General features: G+C 45.0%; 1 protein-coding gene across 2 annotated transcripts in view; it reads left to right on the top strand.

The window, feature by feature from the left end:
- Positions 1 to 7,820: 7,820 nt before the first annotated feature.
- ADAMTS3 (ADAM metallopeptidase with thrombospondin type 1 motif 3) overlaps positions 7,821 to 23,346 on the top strand; it is a 675,879-nt gene continuing 660,353 nt past the window's right edge. For both annotated transcript variants that reach the window (XM_069630646.1, XM_069630645.1), the window contains exons 1-2: positions 7,821 to 8,280; positions 12,565 to 12,592. In XM_069630646.1, the coding sequence (XP_069486747.1) occupies positions 8,209 to 8,280; positions 12,565 to 12,592 (100 nt within the window). In that variant the 5' untranslated portion in view covers positions 7,821 to 8,208. The remainder of the gene's footprint in view (positions 8,281 to 12,564; positions 12,593 to 23,346) is intronic.

The raw sequence follows: 23,346 nt of genomic DNA, 5'->3' as shown, positions 1-23,346 counted from the left end.
AAAAGTTGAACTTTAATACCATGGAACAGCCAGTAAAATTGATTGTCGAGTGTCCTGACAGTTGTGTTCAGGGAATAACTGAAATCAACACATCACAGTACACTGAACACACTGTGGAACCTTTGACTGACAAGGAACTAAACTCAAATACCCAAAAACCACGCCAGGGGAACGGAGGTATGGTTGATCTCCCGTCTAAATGTAAACAAAAATTGAAAAGAACAAAGGAAACTCAAGGATGTAGCATTACTGGCGGTGACAGCGAACTACACCCAGCTTATAGTCCCGCAGCCTTGATGGAAAATGAGAGGAAAGCCACGTTAGATCAACCAGTGGGTGTTAGCCCCAATGTGAAAATAGACCAGATTCAGCCCAAAAAAGACCCATTATTTGCAAAACTGCCGAACCTTAAAGATATCGTGACTGACCACGATCACCGAAAACCAAGTAGGGATGGTGACCTAAACAACTCCGAAGTAGTCTTGGAAAAACAACCCACATCGACCGCAAAGGAGGTGTTCTCAATTTTCGAACCTAAAAATTCGGAGATTAAAAAAAAAAAAAATAATAACCAGGAGGGGCTGATAACCCTGAAAAAAACTAAGAACAGGAGAAAGAGTAAAAACCAAAAAAGATCTAGTATCCGCTCTTTTCTAAGAAATATAAAAGGCTTCAGCATCACAACAACTACTAACCAACCCTCCGGAGCTACTACTAACGATCATCCCAGCACACAAATGCCAAACCAACCAACTAGGCAACAGACCTGCCAAGAAGTTAAAAATGGTACAATTATTGGTAAGGAGAGTCCTATAGAAGATCTATTAGATCTCTCGACATATGAGCAGAGCGAAAGTGACAAAAGTGGCTGTACTGAGACTCCAGATCTAACAACGAATGAAGACGGTCTACTGGCAGAAGCTGTGATTAATATTGACCTTAGTTCCCCCTTGCAGGAAGTGAAATTATCAGAAGTCAAGAAAACCTGCATGAAGCAGCCTATCTCTCATGATGTTCCATTGGATAAAACCAGCGAGTTGGCAACCAAAGAATCTGAACATCAGCAACGATGCATCACCATGGAGCATTTAAGGCAAGACATTCTCCTCAAAAAATGGCCAGGTAAAAGCTCAACTACCTGTATAACGCTAGAGGAGAAAAGAGCGCTAACAATAGCAAGTAGAAATTGTGAGCACTCCAATGATAAACGTACTTCGCGAAATTTGGATTTGTGGAAATACGAACGAGAATTTGAGGCTCTGGAAGCCAAAATGGCCCTGATGGACTTGGGATTAATCCCAGCTAAGATCCCCGATGAAACAAAGCCTAGAAAGGAAGATGCTAATCTAATTGAGCTGACTCCTTTGCAACAAGCCCATGAACAGATGAGGCATCCAAAGACACCGCCTAATTTACAACAAGGATTGTTGGAAAAATCCAAATCTAATAAAAAAACGATCACAACCGACAGTAAAATGCCGAGACTCCAAATTCGGAATTTCACGAAACCAGGGAAGTATCTCGTACGTGTGGAGCGAATAGTAAGAGAAAAAGACGGCCTCCTACTAAATAGGAAAAACGTAATGAGATTAATACACCACATCCCGCAACTTAGAACAGTGGTCTCTGAAGACATACAAGTAGTCGAATTTGAGGATGAAAAAAACAATGACTGTGTGATACTTCATATAGCCTCTAAACTCATTCGAGATTCTCTCTTACAGGCTGGCTCAATTTTTAACTCCCTAGGGTTCGACATAAACGAGATCGGATATACAAAGGAGAAACAACCATCAAAGGAAAAAGACACAAAACCTATGTATAACAAAGGAGACGTCAAGGAGATAGAAGCAAAGAACCCGAAGAATAAATATACCTCGCCAGAGAGAGAAATCCCTGGGAATAAGGAATCAAAGACAGTTTCAATTGGACTTAGGACAAGAAATACTAACATCAAAAGCCAGAAGATCGCCCCCACGAGTAACGAAGACCATGATTGGACGTGGGTTGCGAAAACCATTAACAACATTAACAATAGTTAATGCCAAAAGACCGACGAGGCCGGCAAGATATGCATAGCCTCATGGAACACAAGAGGCTATATGCATCTGCTTGGAGAAATCCCAAATGAACTAAAAGATATTGACTTATTATGTCTACAAGAGACATGGTTAATTGACACTCCAATTGTAAATGGGTTTGAGATTGCATTTAACAAAGCATTAAAAGGGAAAAAGGGACGGCCCATGTCAGGAATGATGACCCTTGCAAAAATCAAAAGTGGCATACGTATCTTATCCTCAATTAACATTTCATCATACATACAAGTCTCTAAAATCAAACTATCGATGTGTACAAGGAAAAACGAGAATCTACTAATGCTGATAAATATTTATTGGCAACATGCTGCAACTAAAGCAGAGCTGTTTATAGAAACCATATCAGAAATCATCTGCAATATTAAGAGGACGGAAAAAAACGTAAACATCTTAATATGCGGCGATCTCAATATAAACTGTCTACCGAGCAGAAATGATGAGAAAGAAGAAGAGAGAGATCAAGTGGCCAAGCTATGGCTGAACGAAATGAAATCTTGGAATCTACAGATGATGAATGGGGAAATCACAGGGGACATCCCGCAACAACCAACATGGCGGAGAAATGCGTTAAGATCAACCATAGATTATATGTTTTCAAATGAAAAATTGAAAAGTGAAGTTACACAGCTAAAAATTATCGAAATGAAACACAGCGACCACAGTCTAGTAAAACTGTACTGGCAGACAGAACATATGGAAAGCCGAGTTGAAACTGCTAAAAATGATTTAATGATAGAACCCGGTCGCAATCGATTACGTCTAAATGCGATCAATGTGAACTCATTGCTAAAATCCTTGGAAGAAACACCAGAGGCAGACAAAATTGAATATATATCCCTTTTAGAGATATATCGAGAGAAGAAATCCCGTAAAGCTAGATCGGATTTCAGAAACCAACATGTATGGGATGAAGAACTAAATGAAAGGAAAAAAAAAATTGAACAAAGAACTAAGAATGCTCAAAAAAAAAAACAGACTTGAGCAACAAAAGTACAGAGAAACATCTTAAACAAACCTATAAGAACTGGCTCATTAGCCATAAACACATAATGCTGCAACGGGATGCGGAATGCATGATGGTAACATTAGCTAAAAGAAACACAAGTGAGTTTTGGTCCTACCTGAATAACATCTCGACTCCTCAAGGTGCCATAATGAAAAACATAATACCAGAAGAATTATGGGTAAAACATTATGCAGGAATATTTTATAATAATGATATCAAAAGAGAAGTGTGCACTACACCGGAGAGTGAGTGGTCAATTGTCATAAAAAAAGAAGATATCTCTCAAAATATCATGAGACTAAGCACATCAAGAGCCCCAGGACCCGATGGGTTAACAAATTACCTGCTAAAACAGCAGCCTGAACTATGGACAGAATTCTGTTATCTGTTATTTTCAAATATCTTAGAGAATCGAAAAATCCCTACATCTTGGAAGAGCGCTATTGTTATACCTATTTTTAAGAAAGGGAAGCGTGATGATCCAAGCAATTATCGGCCAATAGCGCTCCTCGACGTGGTGGGAAAAATCTTTGCTTCCCAACTGCAAACCCAACTAACAAACTGGATTAATGACTCCAAACGATATGATCCGCGGCAATCAGGATTTGTAAAAGGGGTCGGATGTGGCCTAAACCTAACGATCCTGAATTTCCTAAAAATGGAAGCCATCCGCCAAAATAGGAAAATTTATGTAGCGCTTGTGGATCTATCCAGTGCTTTTGACACAATTGATCGAGAGCTACTTTGGAGTAAGATGAAAAACTGGAAATGTCCTGAAAATCTACTTAAACCAATAAAAGAACTGTATACAGATACAGAAATTAAGGTTAGACTGGACTCCAGCGGAACTTTAAGTAAGGCAATACGCACAAACCAAGGCGTGAAACAAGGCTGTCCCCTAGCAGCCACGCTGTTCGCCTTGTTCGTGTCTGACATTGGTGAAAGTCTAGAATCCATAACTTCTTTCCCACCCAAAATTAACGGCTCACGGGTAAACTGGATGCTATATGCTGATGACATCGTCTTGCTAGACTTAACCCCAATTGGTTTGACAAGAAAACTAAGAGCCTTAGAAAGCTACGTGGAGAAAAATAAATTAAAAATCAATTCTGCAAAATCAGAAATAATAATTTTTCAAGACCTCACAAGAAATAATAAGCAAAATAAAAACTGTGTACCTACATGGAGGCTTTATAAAGACAACTTAAGATGTGTGAAAAAAACAAAATACTTAGGAATGTGGATCAATAGTAACATAAACGACTCACCATGGGCAGACAATGCAAAACAGAAATGCAGACAGTTGGCATGTCAAGGAGTTATTATAAATAAAAAGTTCGGGAAATTCTCTCTTCTACCTGTTCTAGCCCACTATAATCAAAAAGTTATACCAACACTGATATATAGTGCAGAAAGTGCACTAGGAGTATCTGCAACCCAATGGCCAGAAATGGAAAATCAATACTGGAGGCGAGTTCTTCACCTACAAAAGGGAATCTCGAGTGCCTGCATTCGATATGAACTTAATCTAATATCTATGCAGGCCCGAGTCCTATGGAACATGCTATCCATATATAGAAAGATAACTATAACTGACTGCTTACCCCAGTATAAAATATTACAGGACGCTCTGAAGGGAAATCCGGAATCAGTTATATCGAAATGGGCAACTGGTTGTAAAAACAAGCTAGCGGAGATGGGTATTGATCAAAATACCTTGGAAACCAATCCAAATTCTGTTAAGCAAAAGTTATGGGAGTTGGATTGGTGCTTAACTGTTGATGAGCGAAATCGGCATAAACTAATGAAAGATGCTGCAATAGAGGCTAAAGACCGGAACGTAATGTTACAATACTTGATAAAATCACCGAGTACTAAACATCGAGTGACGTATATGAAATTCCAAATGAATCTAATTAACACAAGAGTAAGTTATGCCGTAAGAACTCGAAACGCATTAGCACCACTAAGTTGTCGCTTTTGTACGAAACAGCAAGAGACGCTCAAACATCTTGTACTGTACTGCGAAAACCTGAAAGACATAAGATCTGTGCCTCTAGGAAACTTAGTAAAACAATACTCTACCCTGTGCGGAGATGAGTTGTGGCGCAAATTTTTCAATCCACGAGAAAAGGAAATTTTTGGATTGACTAACTTTCTACAAAATCTGGAGCTTGCGCTAAAAAATCTAAATTAATCTGGTTAAAAGAGCAGAGTAAGAAATGCTATATGTGCTACAGAAGCAGAATCCAAATGGGTGAAAATAAGGAAAACTGGCTGACCCATTCCCGGAAACATGCAGAATCTGCAAATCATAATATGGATCGGAAAACAGGATTGGAAGGCTAGCAACAAAGGATAATAAAATTGTTGCAAAAACTATTGTGACTAAGATGTATTCTGCTTAAATTCTGCTTCTCGGGCACTTTGTAATATGGAAACTCTTCTTCTTCTTTTTCTTTTCTCTTCTCTTACCCTTTCATGTTTCAAAAAGTTTGTATAAACTAAATGAAATAAAAAATAAATAAAAAAAAAAAAAAAAAAACGATAGTCTGTCTGGAAGTAGCACTAACGCAGCTATCAGCAATAGGTAGGCCACGATTAGAGGACTCCAAAATATTAGAACAGCCAAAGATAGCAGACCACTGGCCTATCAATATCTCAAAATAAATCTAAGATACTAATATTTTTGCAATTTTAAGCGCAGTGAAAAAGGGATTTATCATGCAATTAGAACTTTCTTTTGGTGGACTTGGAAGTAGGTGTCTTTAGCTTAAAATTTGGCAGGAGTGAGAGAGGAGACATCATGACTTCTCTGCTCCAAGGGAACTCTACTGTCCTGGATGTGTGGCTGCTTTGTGGACGAATGCTGAAGGAGTCTAATCAATGGACATCAGTAGATCGGCCACACAGGGGTCACCAATACTTATATCTCTCATTATAGATTTCAGGTGGGGGAGGCTTAAAAGATCAATAATGATTTCAAGGGCTTTAGACTGTGCTCTCATATTTTAGCTCCCGCGACTCGAACGTTTGAGTTTGCTTGCCCAGTCAGGATCAAGGATATTCAGGCATTCATCACTGTAGTTGTCCAGAATTCCTTGATCCTGGGTGGCGAACGCTAGCCTAATGCTATCTATGCATCACATCTCTCTGTCAGCACCCGTGTGCCTGGCAGTGTGGCAGTCTATATGAGTTGTCAGTGTGGCCACTATTGTCTATGCACTGCCTCTTATGTCATTTCACGTCCCACTGGCCCTTGTCATCGAGGTTTACTTCCTGTATCTGTGCTTCTTCTTCAGGCAAAGTGGCTCACTGTGTGGCGATTTTCTCAGCAAACTCGTTCTCTGCCCTCTCTCGGTTGAATCTCTATCCCCGTCCCCCTGGCAGGTGCTAAATGCCTTCGGACCCTCAGGGGTGGGCAATGGAGGCCTTTAGCTGCCCTTATTAAGGTCACGCGGTTGGGCGTTATGGGTAATTAATTTTCATTGCTACAAGTTTGCATTTTTTGAGTATTACAGCTGTCGTTTCTAGAACTGTTGGGCTGGATAGGGAGAACTTTGGGGATAGGAGGTTGAGGTATCTTTGAACGTTTTCTTGACTTAAAACAAGACACATTTTCAGATTAAAGTATCAGAACGCATACGATTAGGTTGCCTGGTGAAAATGTGTCAAACACAGCTGGAGCCAGGGGTGAACTGGACTAAAAGGAACTCTGGAGATTTCTTGGTAGGCCCCTGCACCCTGGGCCTCTTTTGTGGGGTAATCTATTTTAAATGTTCTCATCGGATAAGGGTTGGTTGGGCTTGCTGAAAATGTGTAGTATGGGGCTACTTCGAAAATTATTTCCAAGGCCTCTTTTGGTTCCCAGTCCACTCCTAACTGGAGCAGATGCCTGGCAGCTCGCCCTCTTAGGATCAATGGAACCTTTGCATGTACCTGGTAAAGCCCAGCGCCAATAGGTTTGTGGCAACAGACGTGTAATGCAATCGCAACACCACACAAAGAAGGATGTCAGATGTTAAAAAAAGGCACACAACAGATGCCTTTTGCCCTACCCACGAGAAGGAGGAACAAAACTATAAAGTGAAGTGACTGACGCATGTCATCCAACAAAGTGGAGGGCGCTTGCTTAGAGCGCGAGATACAGATTTAAGAGTGCCCGGCCATAAATACTAGGGTGGCCTGCTCCCAGGGAGCCGTGGGCTCTGCCCCCACCCAGCCACATACACTGTGCCAGGGTACCGGGCATGAGCAAGTCACCTGATGAAGTTATGCTTTGGGTGCTTGCCTGGGGTACATGTGTGAGGGGAAGGGTGTGCATTAAAAAACAAAAAAAACATGGTGTGGAAGCATTGGAGGGGAAACGCGAATGCACTGTTTTCTCATTTTGGGGGAACCAAAAAGAAGAAGAATACACTGGTGCTGTTCCTCTTTTTGTGCCATTTTGCTGATATGTCGCAGCACCTTTTTATTGTGGTATTACAGCCAAAGAAACTAACATTTCTCATTTTTGTTTATAAAAATATAACAACTTAAAGAAGGGGATGGAGTGTACAATCATAGGCGCCACTATAACCCTCCTGGGCCGCTGCCCTTGTGGGCTTGCTTTATCCCCCACTCCCCCCGGAGCTCCTCTATAGCGGACAGAGCTGGTGACGTGGGCGGCTGGGGGCGCGGCCCCGACCCGCATTAAGAGCCCCCGGAGGCGGACCGGCCAAGCAGAGCAGAGACAGCTCCCTCCGAGCAACAGGAGTCGCCGAAGACTCTCACAGCCCCACGTAGTGACAAACGAACTACCACCAAAGTCCATGAACCCCCCCTGCCTCCCCGCCCTTACGAAAAAGAAAACAACGACGGTTTATTTGTCTTCCTTTAGAAAAATAAACAGAAGCTAGTTTAGGAATTGACGCTGCGCTAGCCCCGTCCCTGCGCTGCCTGAGGAGGGAGGACACAGAGAAAGCAGCGGGAACTGTCAGGAGACGATTCGGGACAGAGACACGTTCCTGCGGGGAAGGGAAGCCCTCGGTGCCTGTCGATAGCTCCGCTTGGTGTCCGAGTGCCTGTCGCTGCACGGGGGTCGGTTCTCCTCCAGGACGTGGGATGTTTCTCCTGTCACTCTACTGTGCCGTGCTGGCAGCAGCCCTGCTAGACCTTAGGACTTCAGCTCAGCAAGTAAGTGGCACCCACACCTCTCATGCACGCACTGTGCCACCCCTGTGCACACCTCTGCCGCTCCATGTGCCCACCGCCTCACACCATGCACCTCACGCCCTGTGTGTGTGTGTACTGCCATTACACGGGAGACCCCTCACAAGCTGCCTTGCGCGGTGCAACCCCGCACCATACCTCATCGAACGAGTTGTCACTTCTCGGCATCCATAGCCATTAACGATGTGCATTGCCAACCCCTACTATAACCCGATTTAGCCACATGTGCCCTGCAACCCCCCCCCCCCCCCCGCCCCCTCTCGGTAACCCAAGTGCACTGGAACCACACACCCACTTTCCCCCTTAGCAATACCGCATATCCCTACGTATCCCGGGTCAAAACTCCAACCATATCCCTGCCAAAACCCAGGTGTAATGCAAACATGCCCCACCGTAACACATTTGCACTTTAACCATAGCCCTCCCTACCTCCAATGCGCATTTCTACCCAACCCCAATGTGCTTCTAAACCATGCCCCCAATGACCTACATGGCCACTGCAGCTGTGTGGCTACTTGCCCTCATGTGCACTGCAGCCCTGGTCCTACTCTCCACAGCGTGCACTGGGACTATTCCGTCTTCACTTGGAAGCTGTCATTGCGCTTTGCTAAATTAAAGTGCGCCTCTTTAATAATCGCCGCTGGTTGGTTGTCTCTCCCTCCCGCCGCCCCTGCCCCAGACGTGCACTCTTTGGGGCAGGACGGCTTTGCAGGGCAGACGCTTCACCTGCCGTAATTACGTAGCTGTTCTTTCTGCTTGTGATGACATGACCTGCCATGTGTGTGTTGACCTCCCTCTCTGCATGGCAAAGAATAGACGGGGCCGCCATACACGTCTACACTTTTCCGTTTCGGGAGTGGAAAGGCTTGGAACTCTGTCCAGGAAAGGGGTTTTGTGGAATAAAGAGCGTCCAGAGAACCTTCGGCGAGTGGGGAGGGATCGAAAATGTGACGGGGTAGTGAGGGGGGGGGATTCAAAAGTTCACTGAAACGTTGCCCCCCCCCTGTGGAAAGTGCCTCCTGATAGACACGCTGGGGGCAGGGAGGCTCAGGATAGGTCTGCGGGAGGCACGCCGGTTCCCACAGGGCCCTCCCACTGCCCTCCGCTGCAATCTGGAAACGATTCCTCGAAGTTCGTGCGGCTTCTGAGAGAGCACACTGAACTGTTTCATCAGGGCACCCACACGCAGGCCTGCTTCGCGTGTACTAGTTGTGGTCCTTCTCTTGTTTCTCTTTCTCAACTCCTCTTTCACTGTCTCTTGTGTCTCACACTCCTTCACTAGTAGTCACTTACCGTTACCTGCCATTGTCTCTAACTTTCTCCAGTTCTCTCGTCTCACCTTTCACTGTTATTACGTCACCTCTCGTAATCCTCGCATTCTCTCTATGATCGCTAGCCTATGTGTTCTCTGTGCTGTTTGTGTGTTTAGGCCTTTTTGACAGTGTATGCTTTTCTGCGTGCGTGCGCTTTTGTGTTGAAGTTCGCTTGTTTCATTTGTGTTGATTGTGATGTGTGTTCGTCTGTGTGCCTGTGCTTATGTGCAAGGATAGTGTCATATATGCAAACATTTGAGGCTACAACCCAGCGAGAATTGGTGAGAGAGCCAGAAATCTGTAATCACCTCCTAACATGCAATTATAAAAGAAGCACTTTCTTTTAAAAAAAGATTGTTAATAGTCAAGGGGTTTTGATAAAAAAAGGCAAACCATTATGAAAAGCAGAACAAAAACAAGAAACTCAGCAAGAATGCACTTTTGATAAAGCTTTTCACCTGTTGAAGATGGGTGCCCTATGGTTTGGGTGGTAACAGTAAATCCATTGGCTGCAAGATATATTTAACTCTGGCGGTATTCTGATGGAATACCGCTGCAGTAAATAAGGCATATTTTAATGGCGAAAATCTGCCTTTTTTTTTATAGCTCAGCCCTAAACACAAACAATATTTGTGACTTTTTAAGTACAGAAGACAGTACAGTAAACAAGCATTGGCAAAGCCAACATTTGTGGCTTGTGTGTTGGCATGATATTAGTATTTGCCAGGCAGTGCCATAATGATACGACCTACCCATAAGTTGGCAACAGCTAGAACATTGTGTAATTAGTGGTACTTGGCAAATACACTTCTAAGACGTGTACAGAAGCCAAAACAGTTGGCCTTTTTAATGCTTGTTTTTAACAGACTGGCAGTGCAGGGAGCAGATATACATCAAATGGCGGAAGTCACCCTTTATATATTTGTGTTACACCAGGAGCACATATACAGGAGCCATTAAGCTGTTAACTCTCAGCAGACTGCCAGAGATTGACAGACCAAAGTGAGATGTTACTTCTTGATGGAGCTAGCTCAAAGAGATACCAGGCGGGGAGGGCGGGTAATGGGTGAAATTGCCAGGGCTGGACTGGGAACCGAAAAAGAGGGCCCAGACATGTTTTTCCAAGTGGCCCCATATGCCACAGTGTGGGCAAGCACAGTCCCTTTCCCATAAGAACATTTGGAAGTAAAAGCGTTAACCACACAAGAGGCGACGATGTAGAGGTCAGAGCGCCTGTGAGCCAGTCACAGTCCAGTCCTGGGAATGGACATAGGGATTTGCATGGCTACGGGTGGGCAAATACCCAAACAACTCACATAGGCTGTGTCCCTCCTCACATCATCACCCTGCTAGCTGTACACCAACTCAGTAATTTTGGCTTATGGGTGAAATTGCCACCAAATAGCTAAAACTAAAAGACATTTTGAGAATGGGCCATGATAAGGGTGTGAACAGGTGGGACCCCTACCTATGTACTGCATTAGGTATGCAGTGATAAAATCGCAGCAAAACTGTCACTTGTACAAAAAATCGCAGCAAAAATGCTGTGGTTTGACCCGGTAAAGGTGTACCCGATTACACCATTTAAGGGGAGCGGAGGTTGTGGGGGTGTTCCCCACTCCCCTTAAATGGTTTAATGGATCCAGGGGTTACGGGGGTGTCCCCCGCATCCTTTACATGGATTGCGGCAGCAAAACGACAGCCTTTTTGCCACGATATTTGGTGTCGACAGCCATTTTTGCCGCAATTTTAACACATGGAACCCTGCATTAAAAGTATGTAAAGTATTGGTATGTACCACTACAGGATGTTATCCATTTACAACTCCAAAGTGAGGGTGGAAATGGACATAAAAAAATGACACACACGTTACGTTAAAGGGTAACACTGGCAGAGGTGGTGTTTCTGGAATACTGCAGAAGACCACACATCTGAAATGTTTTGCAGGCCAGCAACTTTCCTTCATGCTTTTTGGCACAGTGGGTTTCCTTTTTCAAGTCCAAGGGACACACAGTGCCACTCTCTGTCTATGCCGTGCAATGGCATTTTCATCTCATGCCAAACGTCCTCACTTGCCCCAACATGGCCCTCGCAGTTGCTTTCGGCCTCCGTTGTTTCCCTGCATGCAATGCACGCTGGTGTCAGGGACACTTATTCCAATGGTTATGACAATGCCAAGAATGCCACCACTGGCCAATGTGCATGTTTCCAAAGAGTGATGCATGCATACCCCACCTCCTCTCCCTCTATCCTGCAAAGTAAACCCTCAGAAGTAAGGGGTACAAGATAGCTTGAGGCCAAATACAAATCCACACTAAGGGTATGGCTTTTTGGAGTCACCCGGACCCTCATATTGTTCTAGTTGGACTGTTGTTGCCAACTTCGGGAGGTCATGCCCTATTTCTCCCTGCTCACGTGTGGCTTGGTGAGTTCCCCTACCATGCTGTTGCTGCCCGCGCCCCGCTGAAGCGCCCCGGCCCTGCCCTGCCCCAGCGGTGAATGGAGGACACTTTTCACTCTGTCCACTGGGGCAATAACTAGGTTGGTGGTAAGCTGACAGGATATAGACGATTTTTTTCCAGGAGAAGGCGGCGGCAGTTCCCCTCAGGACTCGCTGCTTAATTAATTTTTAGGGCCTTTGGCTGCCGGGTGCAGTTGGCAGCGCCTCTCTGACTTTATAGAAGGGCCCATTCAGCATTAGAATTTCTTGAGCGCGCTCTATTTATGTTAAACATATTATGAAGTCTGCAGGCATATAGGTGGCAACAGCTGCTTATTCGCTTATGGAAAATCCCCACCGGTGAACTGAGAAGTATCTCGGAGCTGTCCTCGTGCAGCGCGAGCCCAGTACAGTAATAGCTCTATTCCAGCGGAGGGCGGCGTGCACGCGGACCAAAAAAAAACTAATGGCAATCTTTCTTTTTTTTTCTTCCAGGCTGCTACTGACGAAATGATCCGCATAGGTAAGACACATTCATAAAATCGCCATTTCCGAGGCATTTCCTCTGACTCACTTGTAATGATTCTGTTCGTAACTCTTCGTCTATGAAAGGTAGTCTTGGAGCGTGCACCGAAAGCAACATTTATGTTATACTCTATGCCTAGTGCTGCAGTCTAGTAATATGTATGGATTAGCAAAAGTGCCACACAACCGCCACACTTGCCGCAGTACTTGGGAAGATGCGAGGAGGAGCTGTAACAAGAAGCAATTACAGAAAGTTGTGTAATCACTTTAGACATTATTTGTAAGGAAGGTCTCATCTGGTCTGCAGTACATATGCCAGGTGTGGAGGCCACAAGGCAAACGACAGATTGAAGACATTTGCGCGCAGGTGTGATGGTTTGACGAATTTGGCAAAAGGTAAATGGGACACTCTCGGCCCGATTCATGGAATAGTGCGCAGAGATACCACAAATCCGGCATGCCGAGAATGACTCTGCGCAAGCCTGCGTGCAGAAGTTTTTCTACGGGCTCTGCGTATTCATGGAATTGTTACCGCAAAGTAACCGTATATGCAAGTTGCGGCCGGAATGCCCCTGACACGCCCCCACACAAAAAAACAGCCAGAAAAGGCTACCTTTACGTGCTACCCCGGCGCAAATACATGCACCCTTAAAACTGGGCATTGGGTCCCCCTTAAGCCTCTTGGGGAACCTGCGCGCGGTACCCTGCAACTGTTACCGGCACCCCGACAACATGCGTATGATTTATCGTAGCTCGAGTAAGACTCAGAAAATCTATGTGCGAACCCCAGTAAACTGTTCCTGCACTCCACAACAATGCGTAGGTGCACTCCTAAGTTAGATCAGGACCTTGGTCTCATACTCGCACCCCAAAATCCAACAGTCGATCTTACCTCTGCATGGTATGGTGCATCCTATGCACAAGTGTCTGTAAGCCTACCTTCGGGTGGCGGATCGAATGAGGGCTTTGCATGGCCATTTCCCTGCCGAGAGGTTGAGCAGTCGGATCCATGAATACGTATCATTCCACGCAATAGTGTTGCGTGCAATGGACTGCCTGCAGGCCGTCCGTCGTAATGCCCACATTTCCCCTTGTTTTTCTCCATTTTCCTAGTTCTGCCCCATTCCTTGCCCACGCTCTGTGGGGTGTCTCGCGCAATGCACTCAGCCAGTGACGGGCCGAGCCTCCACGAAGTCCCCTCAAAGTATGAGAAAGTGCTGCACAGTCGATTCCATGAATCAAAGGACGAGATTTTGCATGCAGTTTGCCGCACAAAGTACCTATTTACTGCACTGATAATTCCATGAATCAGGCCCTCTGACTCTAGGCCCAGGGCCCTGATTTACCCATAGGCACATGCTCACACTGGCTGTCAGGGTAATTCTAGAAGGGCTGGCTTGACTGGCCAGTCTGGAAACGTTTTGTGGGCAGTATTGACCCACTTATGTTATGTTAGGGTTTAGAACGTACAAAACGAGCTGGGGACCGCTGTACGGGATGACCGTACACAATTCAAGACTGAATGAGGCGAGTTCGGGAGGGGTGTCTATTGATTTCAAAGGTGTACGTCTGTAATGCGCTTAGATTCATCTCCACTCCGCCCTAGTTTGATGACGTAGTGCATTTGTACATGTGGTAGTTTTGACCAAAGTGTCTGTCAAAATATCCTTTCAAATGCACCATCTACTTACACATTTTCAAATGTGCACATCAGGTGTTGTCAAGTTTGTCCTGAAAGGTCAAAAATTGCGATGGTCCCTGGCCTGTTGCTTGTCGCACAAAAAAACAATTGTAGGTAAACCGGTCTCACAGAGTCTCCGCCAATCGCTCACTGTCTCCCCTACCGCCTTCCGCATCACGCACATTGTAAACACCTTCTCAACGACCCCTGCCGCCCCATCTTCACCCCCACATGGACCCCATGTAATTTAGTATAAAGACACACACACACATTGCAGTGGTCGTCAATACTAGCCTGCACCATCTATTCTCACACTTGAAATCCAGAACCTTTTGCTGTTCAAGCAAGCTGAATCACACACTCCTCTTCTAATGCACCCCGTGCCTGACCCACAACCTGTCCTGTCATTCCAGCAGTTTAGCAAGTCCTCGGTTAAACAGGTGCTACATGTTTTCCTGGGTGATGAGGGCTTTTGGACACACATACTCCCTTTCTAGCAGAACTGTCCCCAGCCACCCCTCAAAAGGCACTCACTCTAGACGCTACTCTGCCCCAGCCACCTCTGACCACACTCTCATAAAGAGCATTATTTCCCTGCCGAAGCTAAGAAAAGGATACAGAACCCTTCATACACCTAATCAAATTCCAAGTGCTGCACCTGCCAAAGCTACCTCCCCCAACCCACCTAGGAAATCCCAGGACCTCATCATATCCACTCATTAAACGACCACCCCCTCTGATCTGGATAGATGGTTACCAACGCAGGAGGTAACACCAAGGCATCTGATTGGTTCATTTGCCTGCAATCCGTGCCCAAATGTAACTGTTCATGCCAATCCTGATATGTCTAAACTGTTTCTTGCCAATCACTATCCCACTGCCTATGACCTAACCCCAAATATAGCTGATCCAAATGTTGCCCCACCTCATTTGAAGATCACACCTGTAAATACTTTGCGCTCAAATGTTGTTACAAAATCAAAACTTGCTATGCCGATCCCTGTCATCCCCAACATCAACCACTCCGGCTCCAAGCTAAGTACAGCTCACACTCCCAGCCTTCCAGCCACAACCACCCAGATGTGATTAATAGCCACCTCCCGAAGAACTTTGCAAACTGTTCACTGCTCACAACCTGGACCTCTTAGCCATCTCGGAAACCTGCCCTGATGAGGCCTCTGGCCCCACCATCTCCTTAGCCCTTCCCCAAGGTTACAACATCTACCGTCAGGACTGCCACCACACCAAAGGGGGTATATTAGCCCTCATAGCTAAAGAATCCCTTCCTCTTAGACGGATCATCACCTCTCTCGAAGGTAACAGTGACATTCTGTCCCTCAAGCTTACCATCTCCCCTAACTGCACCATCACAATACACATCGTTTACCATCCCTCTGGCCCCATGGTTGACTACCACGAGAACCTCCTTCATCTCCTATCCGACAATCTAAAAATCTCTTCAAAGTCCATCCTACTAGGAGACCTGAACCTCGGATTCAACTATCAAGAGAACTCACAAGCCAGATTTCTTGCCAAAGCACAAGATACCTTGGGTTTCAGACAATCGATCAAGAACCCAACTCACACTAAAAGCTACATCCTGGATTGGATAGCTGACCATAACTGCTCCCCATCCATCAGCTCAAAATCCCCTTGCCCCTGGACAGACCACCATGTCATCCTTTTCTCCATCCCCATGCCAACGAAACGAAAACCTCTTACCACTCCTCTATTATCCTCTCTAGCTCGTAGCAGACACAAGCTAACCGAAGAGAAGCTATTGCATTATCTACAAACCCCTGTCCTCAGACCTCCCTTCTCCAATGACACTGCAGCTTTAGCTGAGATATAGAACTCTGCACCAAAAAATGCAGCCAACGCCATAGCCCCACTGTCAACTAGGAAAACAAAAACGGTCAGACATGCAAACTCTTGGTTCACCCCGCAACTACTTGAACTCCGGCCCATGAGACACACTGCCCTCTCCACCTGGAAAACGAAACCCCTAGAATCTACAAAACTCAAATTTAACTAGATAGCTGCACAATACAAAAAGGCAATCATCCTAGCCAAAGCCGCCTCTTTCAACACCAGGATTGCCAATGCAAAATCTGGATCTAAGGAGATCTTTGCCTTTTTCAGGGAATTACAATCACCAGCTTCTACTACACAGGTCGTCTCCAACGATGAAGCTTGGTGTTCAAATATCCAAACTGCCATGCTTAATAAACTGGACCTTTTTCATAGCAGAATCCTAACTAACCAGAATGCCTTGATCACTCCCCCAGCCACACCCACCACTAACCTCTCCACCAGGACTTCCCCCTCTTCTCCTTAAATGATGTCCCCAAAGCTGAAGTCCTCACCCTCCTGAAACACCTCAAACATCTAATTGCAAAGGTGATGACTGCCCAGCCATGATCACCAAGGACTGTGCTGCCGCCCCGGTGCCAATCCTCACAGCATTCATAAACGCCTCCTTTGCCTCGGAATCAGACCTGCTAGATCTATAAAAAAACAATTAGATGAGATTAAGGATGCAAGCAAGTCTGCACTACTCCTCCCCCTTGACCTATCTGCTGCCTTGGATTTAGTGGACCACAACATTCTGTATCATTACTTCACCTCCTCAGCTCACTTCTCCCCCAAAGCCACAGCTTGTATCAATTCATTTTTGGAAGGAAGAGCCATGAGAGTGTTCTCATATCAGGCTTGCGCAGCCCCCGCCACCATCCATTGCGTTGTCCCGCAGGGATCCTGTAGTGTAAGGCGCTTTATAAATAAATAAATAAATCAATCAATCAATCCCTCCCACTCTCTAGAAACATTTTTACAAAACCATTATTTGACACCTTGGACTCCATCGGCATAGCCTACACCAACTATGCTGATGACACCCAAGTCCTCCTCCCACTCTCCGGTAATTACGAAACAGATGCCAAGGCCCTTAAAACAGTCTACTCCACCATTCAGTCCTGGATGGCAGCCAATTGGCTTTGCCTCAATGGTGACAAAACGGAAATCCCCTTGGTAGGTCCCCAGGAAACTCACAAAAGACATAATGGCCAATATAGTACTTTCACAACTGAAAACATACAGATCCCTGTTTCTTCCTCTGTCAAGACCTTAGGAGTCTACTTGGATGCCACCCTCTCTATGTCACGTCAAGTCAGCGCTATTGCTTCTTCAGCAGCTTCCGCAACCAATCTGATTAGCGCAGCCAAGCCATTCCTATCCACTGAAAAATGCCTCTTGATCACCAGATTGATAATAGGTTCAAGACTGGACCATTGTAACGTCCTTTTCTCCAGTTCCTCTTCTAAAAACCTAATGAAACTCCAAATAATGCAAAACAAGGCACTTTGAGCTGCCCTCAACATTCCCAAAAGAGAACACATCTTGGCAGCAAGACGGAAAGTCCACTGCTTTCCCATAAAAGAATTTGTCTTATTCAAAACCGTCACCATCACTCACAAGTGCATCACACACAGCCCCCCCCCACCTTACCTCGAAAGTAGTCAGAGCTGGCTCGTCCAGACCCACCAGAACTCCATTCTGCTACTGACTCATAATCCCCTAGAGTCTAATGTGCCAAAGCAGGAGGTGCTAGCTTCCAATTCATTGCTGCCAGGCAATGGAATTCCATGCTACATACCCTATGGAATGAACGTCCCCACCCTGCATTCCGCAAAGCCCTCAAAACCTAGTTGTTTGACTAACCTCTGTTCACCTGTTTTTTCTTTATTCATGCATATACATGTTCTCTGTAACCAAACTAACTGTGTACACCTGATACTATATGCACCTTGTAACTAAGTAACTTAGCGACCTCTGTAAAAGCGTTGCAATGCCTGTGGGCTGTTGTGCGCTATACAAATAAAATGAAAAAATAAAGAGGCCTTTTACTCATTTACAAAGATAACTCAGCCAAGGTACAGTAGTTCTTTGTGAAATGGCTGGTGCGTTAGTCCCTTCTTTATTATCTCTCTTCAATTTCTGTTATGCTCTAGGTATTCTGCCTGCATGATTCTCTGGATGAGCTCTGTATACCATCCCTCAACCCCAGGTATTAACATCTGTATTATTCTACGTCACAATCCTCTAAGAGTCAACTCTCTTAATTCCACTCTCTAATTCATTCAACTGCTTGAAAGGCCTACACTTTAAGGATGCATCCTGCACCTGATTGTAATCATGATTACCACTTTTGCACATCCTTCAGTCTCCTTAACCTGGTCTGATCACTTTGCGATTCCATTTTCCAGTAACCTTACCACCAACATGAAAACCCCTGTTTAGAATTCCCCAAAGAGTCAGGACACAACTGAAGAAAAGCAACATCCTGTGACTTTTTGGCTAATCCTTCCAGCGGTCTTGAGTCATATTGCGACTCAGGATATGGAGCTTTTTCTTCATTCTCCAAATTGTAGTGCTGCTTCCCGCTGCCAAAGATAAACAGCCTTTGAACAGCCTGAAAATAGCACCACTAGGTTTGTGTCCAACTTAGCAAAGACAAAATGACAGAGGAGACAAGGTGATTGCAAATTGGCTCATACCACATAAGGCGATGTAATCAAATTCCTCAGAAGCTTGCGCTATAACTGGTTGTCCCCCCAGAAGGAAACAACATAATACTATTCTTAATGAGCTCCCAAGGTATCACCTCAACAAATGGAATTCTTTTTACCCTTTACGAATGTATCTTTCTGGGTCTTCTGTGCTTCACACTCACTCCTTCCTAGCAGCGTTGTGATGGTCTTTCAGGCTTTTTTTGCAACTACAGTAATTACTATTCATAATGATGCTGGTGCCAGTATCCTCCTGGATGCACAATTGATGCCCTGACACACTTTCAACTTCCACAATTGAAAGATCCTATGCCTATCCATTGAGGACTTCCAAGAGATAGTTGACCTACACAGGAGATTGAGCTCTTCCTTATGCCCGTTCCCTCCTCACTGTTTAAGGTCATGGCTCAAAATGAGTCTGAGCTGACCCCTGCGGCACTTGGTCAGCTGATGGTTCGTCATTTTAACTGTGTGATTCCTCTACCACAGAAAGCTGGTCTGCACTTTAGGGAATTGTTCAACTGTAGACTAATATTGAAATGCCCTTTTCTGGAGACGTTCCTGGAAAGAATGTTTATGAGTAAAGGTTTAACATTTGTAGGGGAGAATAAACTATTGAACCATCTGCCAGTGGACTTTAGACAGACTATAGGGATGCAGTCATCTTCGATTTCAGTGCCTGTTGAGCCTCCTAAAAATTTTGACTATGGAAGAACCATTCCTTTAATCCTGTTGAACCGATGGATACATGTGAGGAATTGCCATTTGGCAAGCGTGTAGAAGCTCTGGACATTTTGATTTTTATTAGTAATACAACAATGTGGTAATTCCATTTCATGAAGAGAAATCTGCTGGTCAGATTCTCCTTCCATGAACTCAATGGCAGTAGAATAATATATACCAGTGCACAACTGCATCAGTATCCTGATATGCAGTACCTGCTCTCTAGTAGCATAGAGCAGGTTCAGAGGTCTGAGGTGACCTCTTGACACCTGGAGTGTCAGCCAAGTCTATGCAGTGCAGGGGCGGCATTTAACGGTATCAGGTAATATTATCCCCATATATATGGTCGCCATAAATAATATCGCCAGGAAAAGGTCGTGGCGATATTATATGGGTGACCATATATATGGGGACAGGGACAAAAAAATTAAAAAAAATAAAAAAATAAAAAAATTGGGGGTTGCGGGGGTGTCCCCCGTATGTTCCATGCAATAATGTCGCCACAAAAAACGGCCATTTTTCGGCGATATTTTTGCATGGCGAGATTTTTGTGGCAACATTATTACATGGAACCCATTTAACATATACCTGTATTACAAAACCTACATAATGATGTGTTTTCTGTTCCAGTGGCGATACATCTTTAAGTAACTGAGTTAGTGTATGGTGGAAGGTATTTTCATAATTATTACAGCCACAGCATTTTCATATCACACATGTGTCTGTCCTGCGAGTCCAGCTCAGCTGTGAATGGATTATGTGTATTCTCCCCAGATAGGCTGAACTCTAGCCTTGGGGATTGCCTCTCTTTGTTCCTTTGTGAGGGCAGGTAACACACTCCCCAGTGAGGCAAACACTCTACAGGAATCAAAGGGCACACTCATACACAACTGGAGTAGCCTCACACCAGTGTGCTGCATGTCTAATCACCTTTGATTGTATCACCTTTGATTGTACTGAGAAGAGAATTGCCGGCGTTAGTGTAGGTCTCTACAGCTGGAGGAAGGTTGCACCATCTTGTTTCTTTCTGCCCCAATCTTTCCTTCATGACCCCTCCACTTCCTGTACAAAAAATCACTTTGGGTGTGGTACGAGAAGGCAAAGTCCACTTTTCCCAAAACAGGGATTAGACCCTTAAAGCAGGCTATTTTTAGTCTAGTCACCTGACGGCTTTTAGCTTTAAAAGAAGGGGTCTCCCACTATCTCTTTGAATAATCTCTGAACTTTAAAACTTCAAGAACATTTCGTTGGACCCTGGTGGGAAAGCGGTTGCTTCCAAATTCTCCAGTGAAGGCAGGTGTTCCAAGGCAGAGGCCACCTCTTTCCCCTAACGATACGCATGGATCATTGGGGGTAAACCGCTACTGAAGCAAGATCTGCATCACTGCCAGCCACACCGTTGCCCAGGACCTCACAATGTTGAAGGATCCCTAAAGGTCTGTGCCAGCTTCCCCAGGCTTGGGAGACTGAGAAAGGGATCCATCTCATCCCTGAGACTCTGGAGTGGGGCTCACGATTCCTGAAAGCCAAGACAGCCAGGATTCCTGCAACTTCACTGTTGAATCGCTGAAAGCCATGATTCAAATGTGTTTGCAGCAGATCAAACCACCGGGAAACTCCAGAGCTGCCGTTGGTACTCGCTGAACAATGAACTGCTACCCAGCACATTCTAAACCGTTTGCCACTGCACCGAACCGCACCATCAAAAGCAGGTTGTTCAATTGAGATGAACACAGAAGTACCAGTGACTCTGCACTGCTTGAACGGCTGTTCAAACCTCCAGCTTCTTCATCGCCGAAAATGACCCTGATGTTTTTCCCAAACTGCGTCCTTCGATCCCCCTCATCGAACCGACTCGCCTGCACATCCCGGCATCAGCCGCCAAACCCTCGACCACCGAACCTGATGACCTGCGCAATCCGCAATGTTGGATTACAATTTTGAACCACATCCTTCTTCAGTTCAACCTTGTCTCGACGTCTGCTTGCCCCTGGACCCCCTAGACTGCACCCCTGAAAAGCACCAAGAAGTCTGGTTCGTCAATGTCGAACCACAAAGACATTACTATTTACTGTTAACTGCCCCCTTGGTCCATTGTGGGTGCTAGCGACATTAATTCCATATTTTGCAACACAAGAACATATCCTTTTTAACATTGTGATTTGTATTGCCTTTGGTAACCCTGTCCTCCATCAGAGAGTGTGCTGAATCTTGATACCTTTCATCCTCTGTGATCTTTCTACATGGGTGGGATTTTGTAGTGTTTTCTAATTAATTAGTTAAATTAATCTTTTATGCGATGCTTAATAGCAGAGACCTGTCTCTAATTGTGGGACCAGGATTCAAACTTGTGTTGCTCTGCATTGTTTTGCTTCCAAGACAAATGTGTTGCCCCTGAGCTATCCTGCCAGCCCACTATTTAGATATGATTGTACATGATGTGTTTAATTAAAGCATATATATTTTGTATAACACCTTGATTGGACATTCCTTTATTTTCCACTGTTATACTTCACTGTTTGGGTTACAACTGAACCCGATGCACACCCCTCTTGAGACGATAGCATTCCCTCGGCTCACATCATCACAAACAAAGCAAAGGAGGTACATCTCTTAACTGGGCCTGTTTTACCTTTATGATTGTGTTGGCTCTTGGTTTGTTGAAGTGTGTGGACTGAGTAGGCCCTTAAGTCTCTACACATTCGTGTACTTCTGATGGGCAGAAGTCAATTAGCTACAATAGATTCAACGTCTCCAGCAGTGCCGACACATTATCATATGCAGGCATTAAAGGTAATGTTTCTACCTCTTTTATATCTGCCTTTCTATCAGGAAGCTTTGAAGTTGCCAAGGCTTACCTCTGTCTCGCTTGTTCATTAATCTGTACTTTCGCCCAGTAATTTGCATGATGGAGTCCCTTGGTCACTCACTCCAGTGGAATACAGCTTCTCATTACCACTCGCGCTCTGACCTATGGAAAGCTGGGACTATTCTCAGTTTGGATGTGTGCCATAGACTCTTAGATGGGGCAAACATTTTAAAACTTAATCCTTCCATAGCAAAGTTTATCTTCTTACGTCCATTTCCAGTCTTTTGAAGTGTCCCATCACTGTTCACAGTCTGTACAATGTTCCCTAGATTTTTTTCCAGGTAAAAACAAAACATGGTTATATTTGATCAAGTTCTAGCTTGAGAACTCTGAATTGTAGCTATCTCCTGACCATCCCAACCATAGTTCCTTTTTGTGCTTATTCACGAAGGTTTGGTTTTATGGTGGTCCTCATACTTTCGAAACCAGAGTATGCTTTGGCTCTCCGACTATCTGCTTCTATGCCTGCAGTAGTTAGAATGCCACGGCGAGATCTGCGTTGCCTGCGCATAGGTATCACATTGCCTCGGCCCTTTGAAGTCCTCACTGGATTCCAGTGAAAAAAACGCATCTCTCCCCTCTTATGTTGGCTCCGAGCTTCCTTGTAAATGTTGCTAGAAAGGTTTTAGACCTGCGAGGGCCGCAGATGTGTCCATGCCTTCTGCAGCTGTAACCCAGAATGTGGAACTCTCTGTCCCTGTATCCTCCTGGAACATGCATCGCCATACCTTGCTTCTCCTCTGTGCAATATTCGCTAACACCTTGAGACCCTCACTGGCCAAAGTGCTCTTTCTAGATGAGTATACTGATATTATCGCATAGCATTTTGACAAGTGTGCTGTGCTCGTTAAAGTGTCGCCAGTGCTCACAGTCAAAATCACAGCCATCGGGTTTGATGTCACCCTTTCAGT

Source organism: Ambystoma mexicanum, chromosome 6q (genome assembly GCF_040938575.1).
Source record: "Ambystoma mexicanum isolate Mex_15411 chromosome 6q, UKY_AmexF1_1, whole genome shotgun sequence".
Taxonomy (NCBI): domain Eukaryota; kingdom Metazoa; phylum Chordata; class Amphibia; order Caudata; family Ambystomatidae; genus Ambystoma; species Ambystoma mexicanum.
This window is presented reverse-complemented; position numbering and strand designations above follow the sequence as displayed.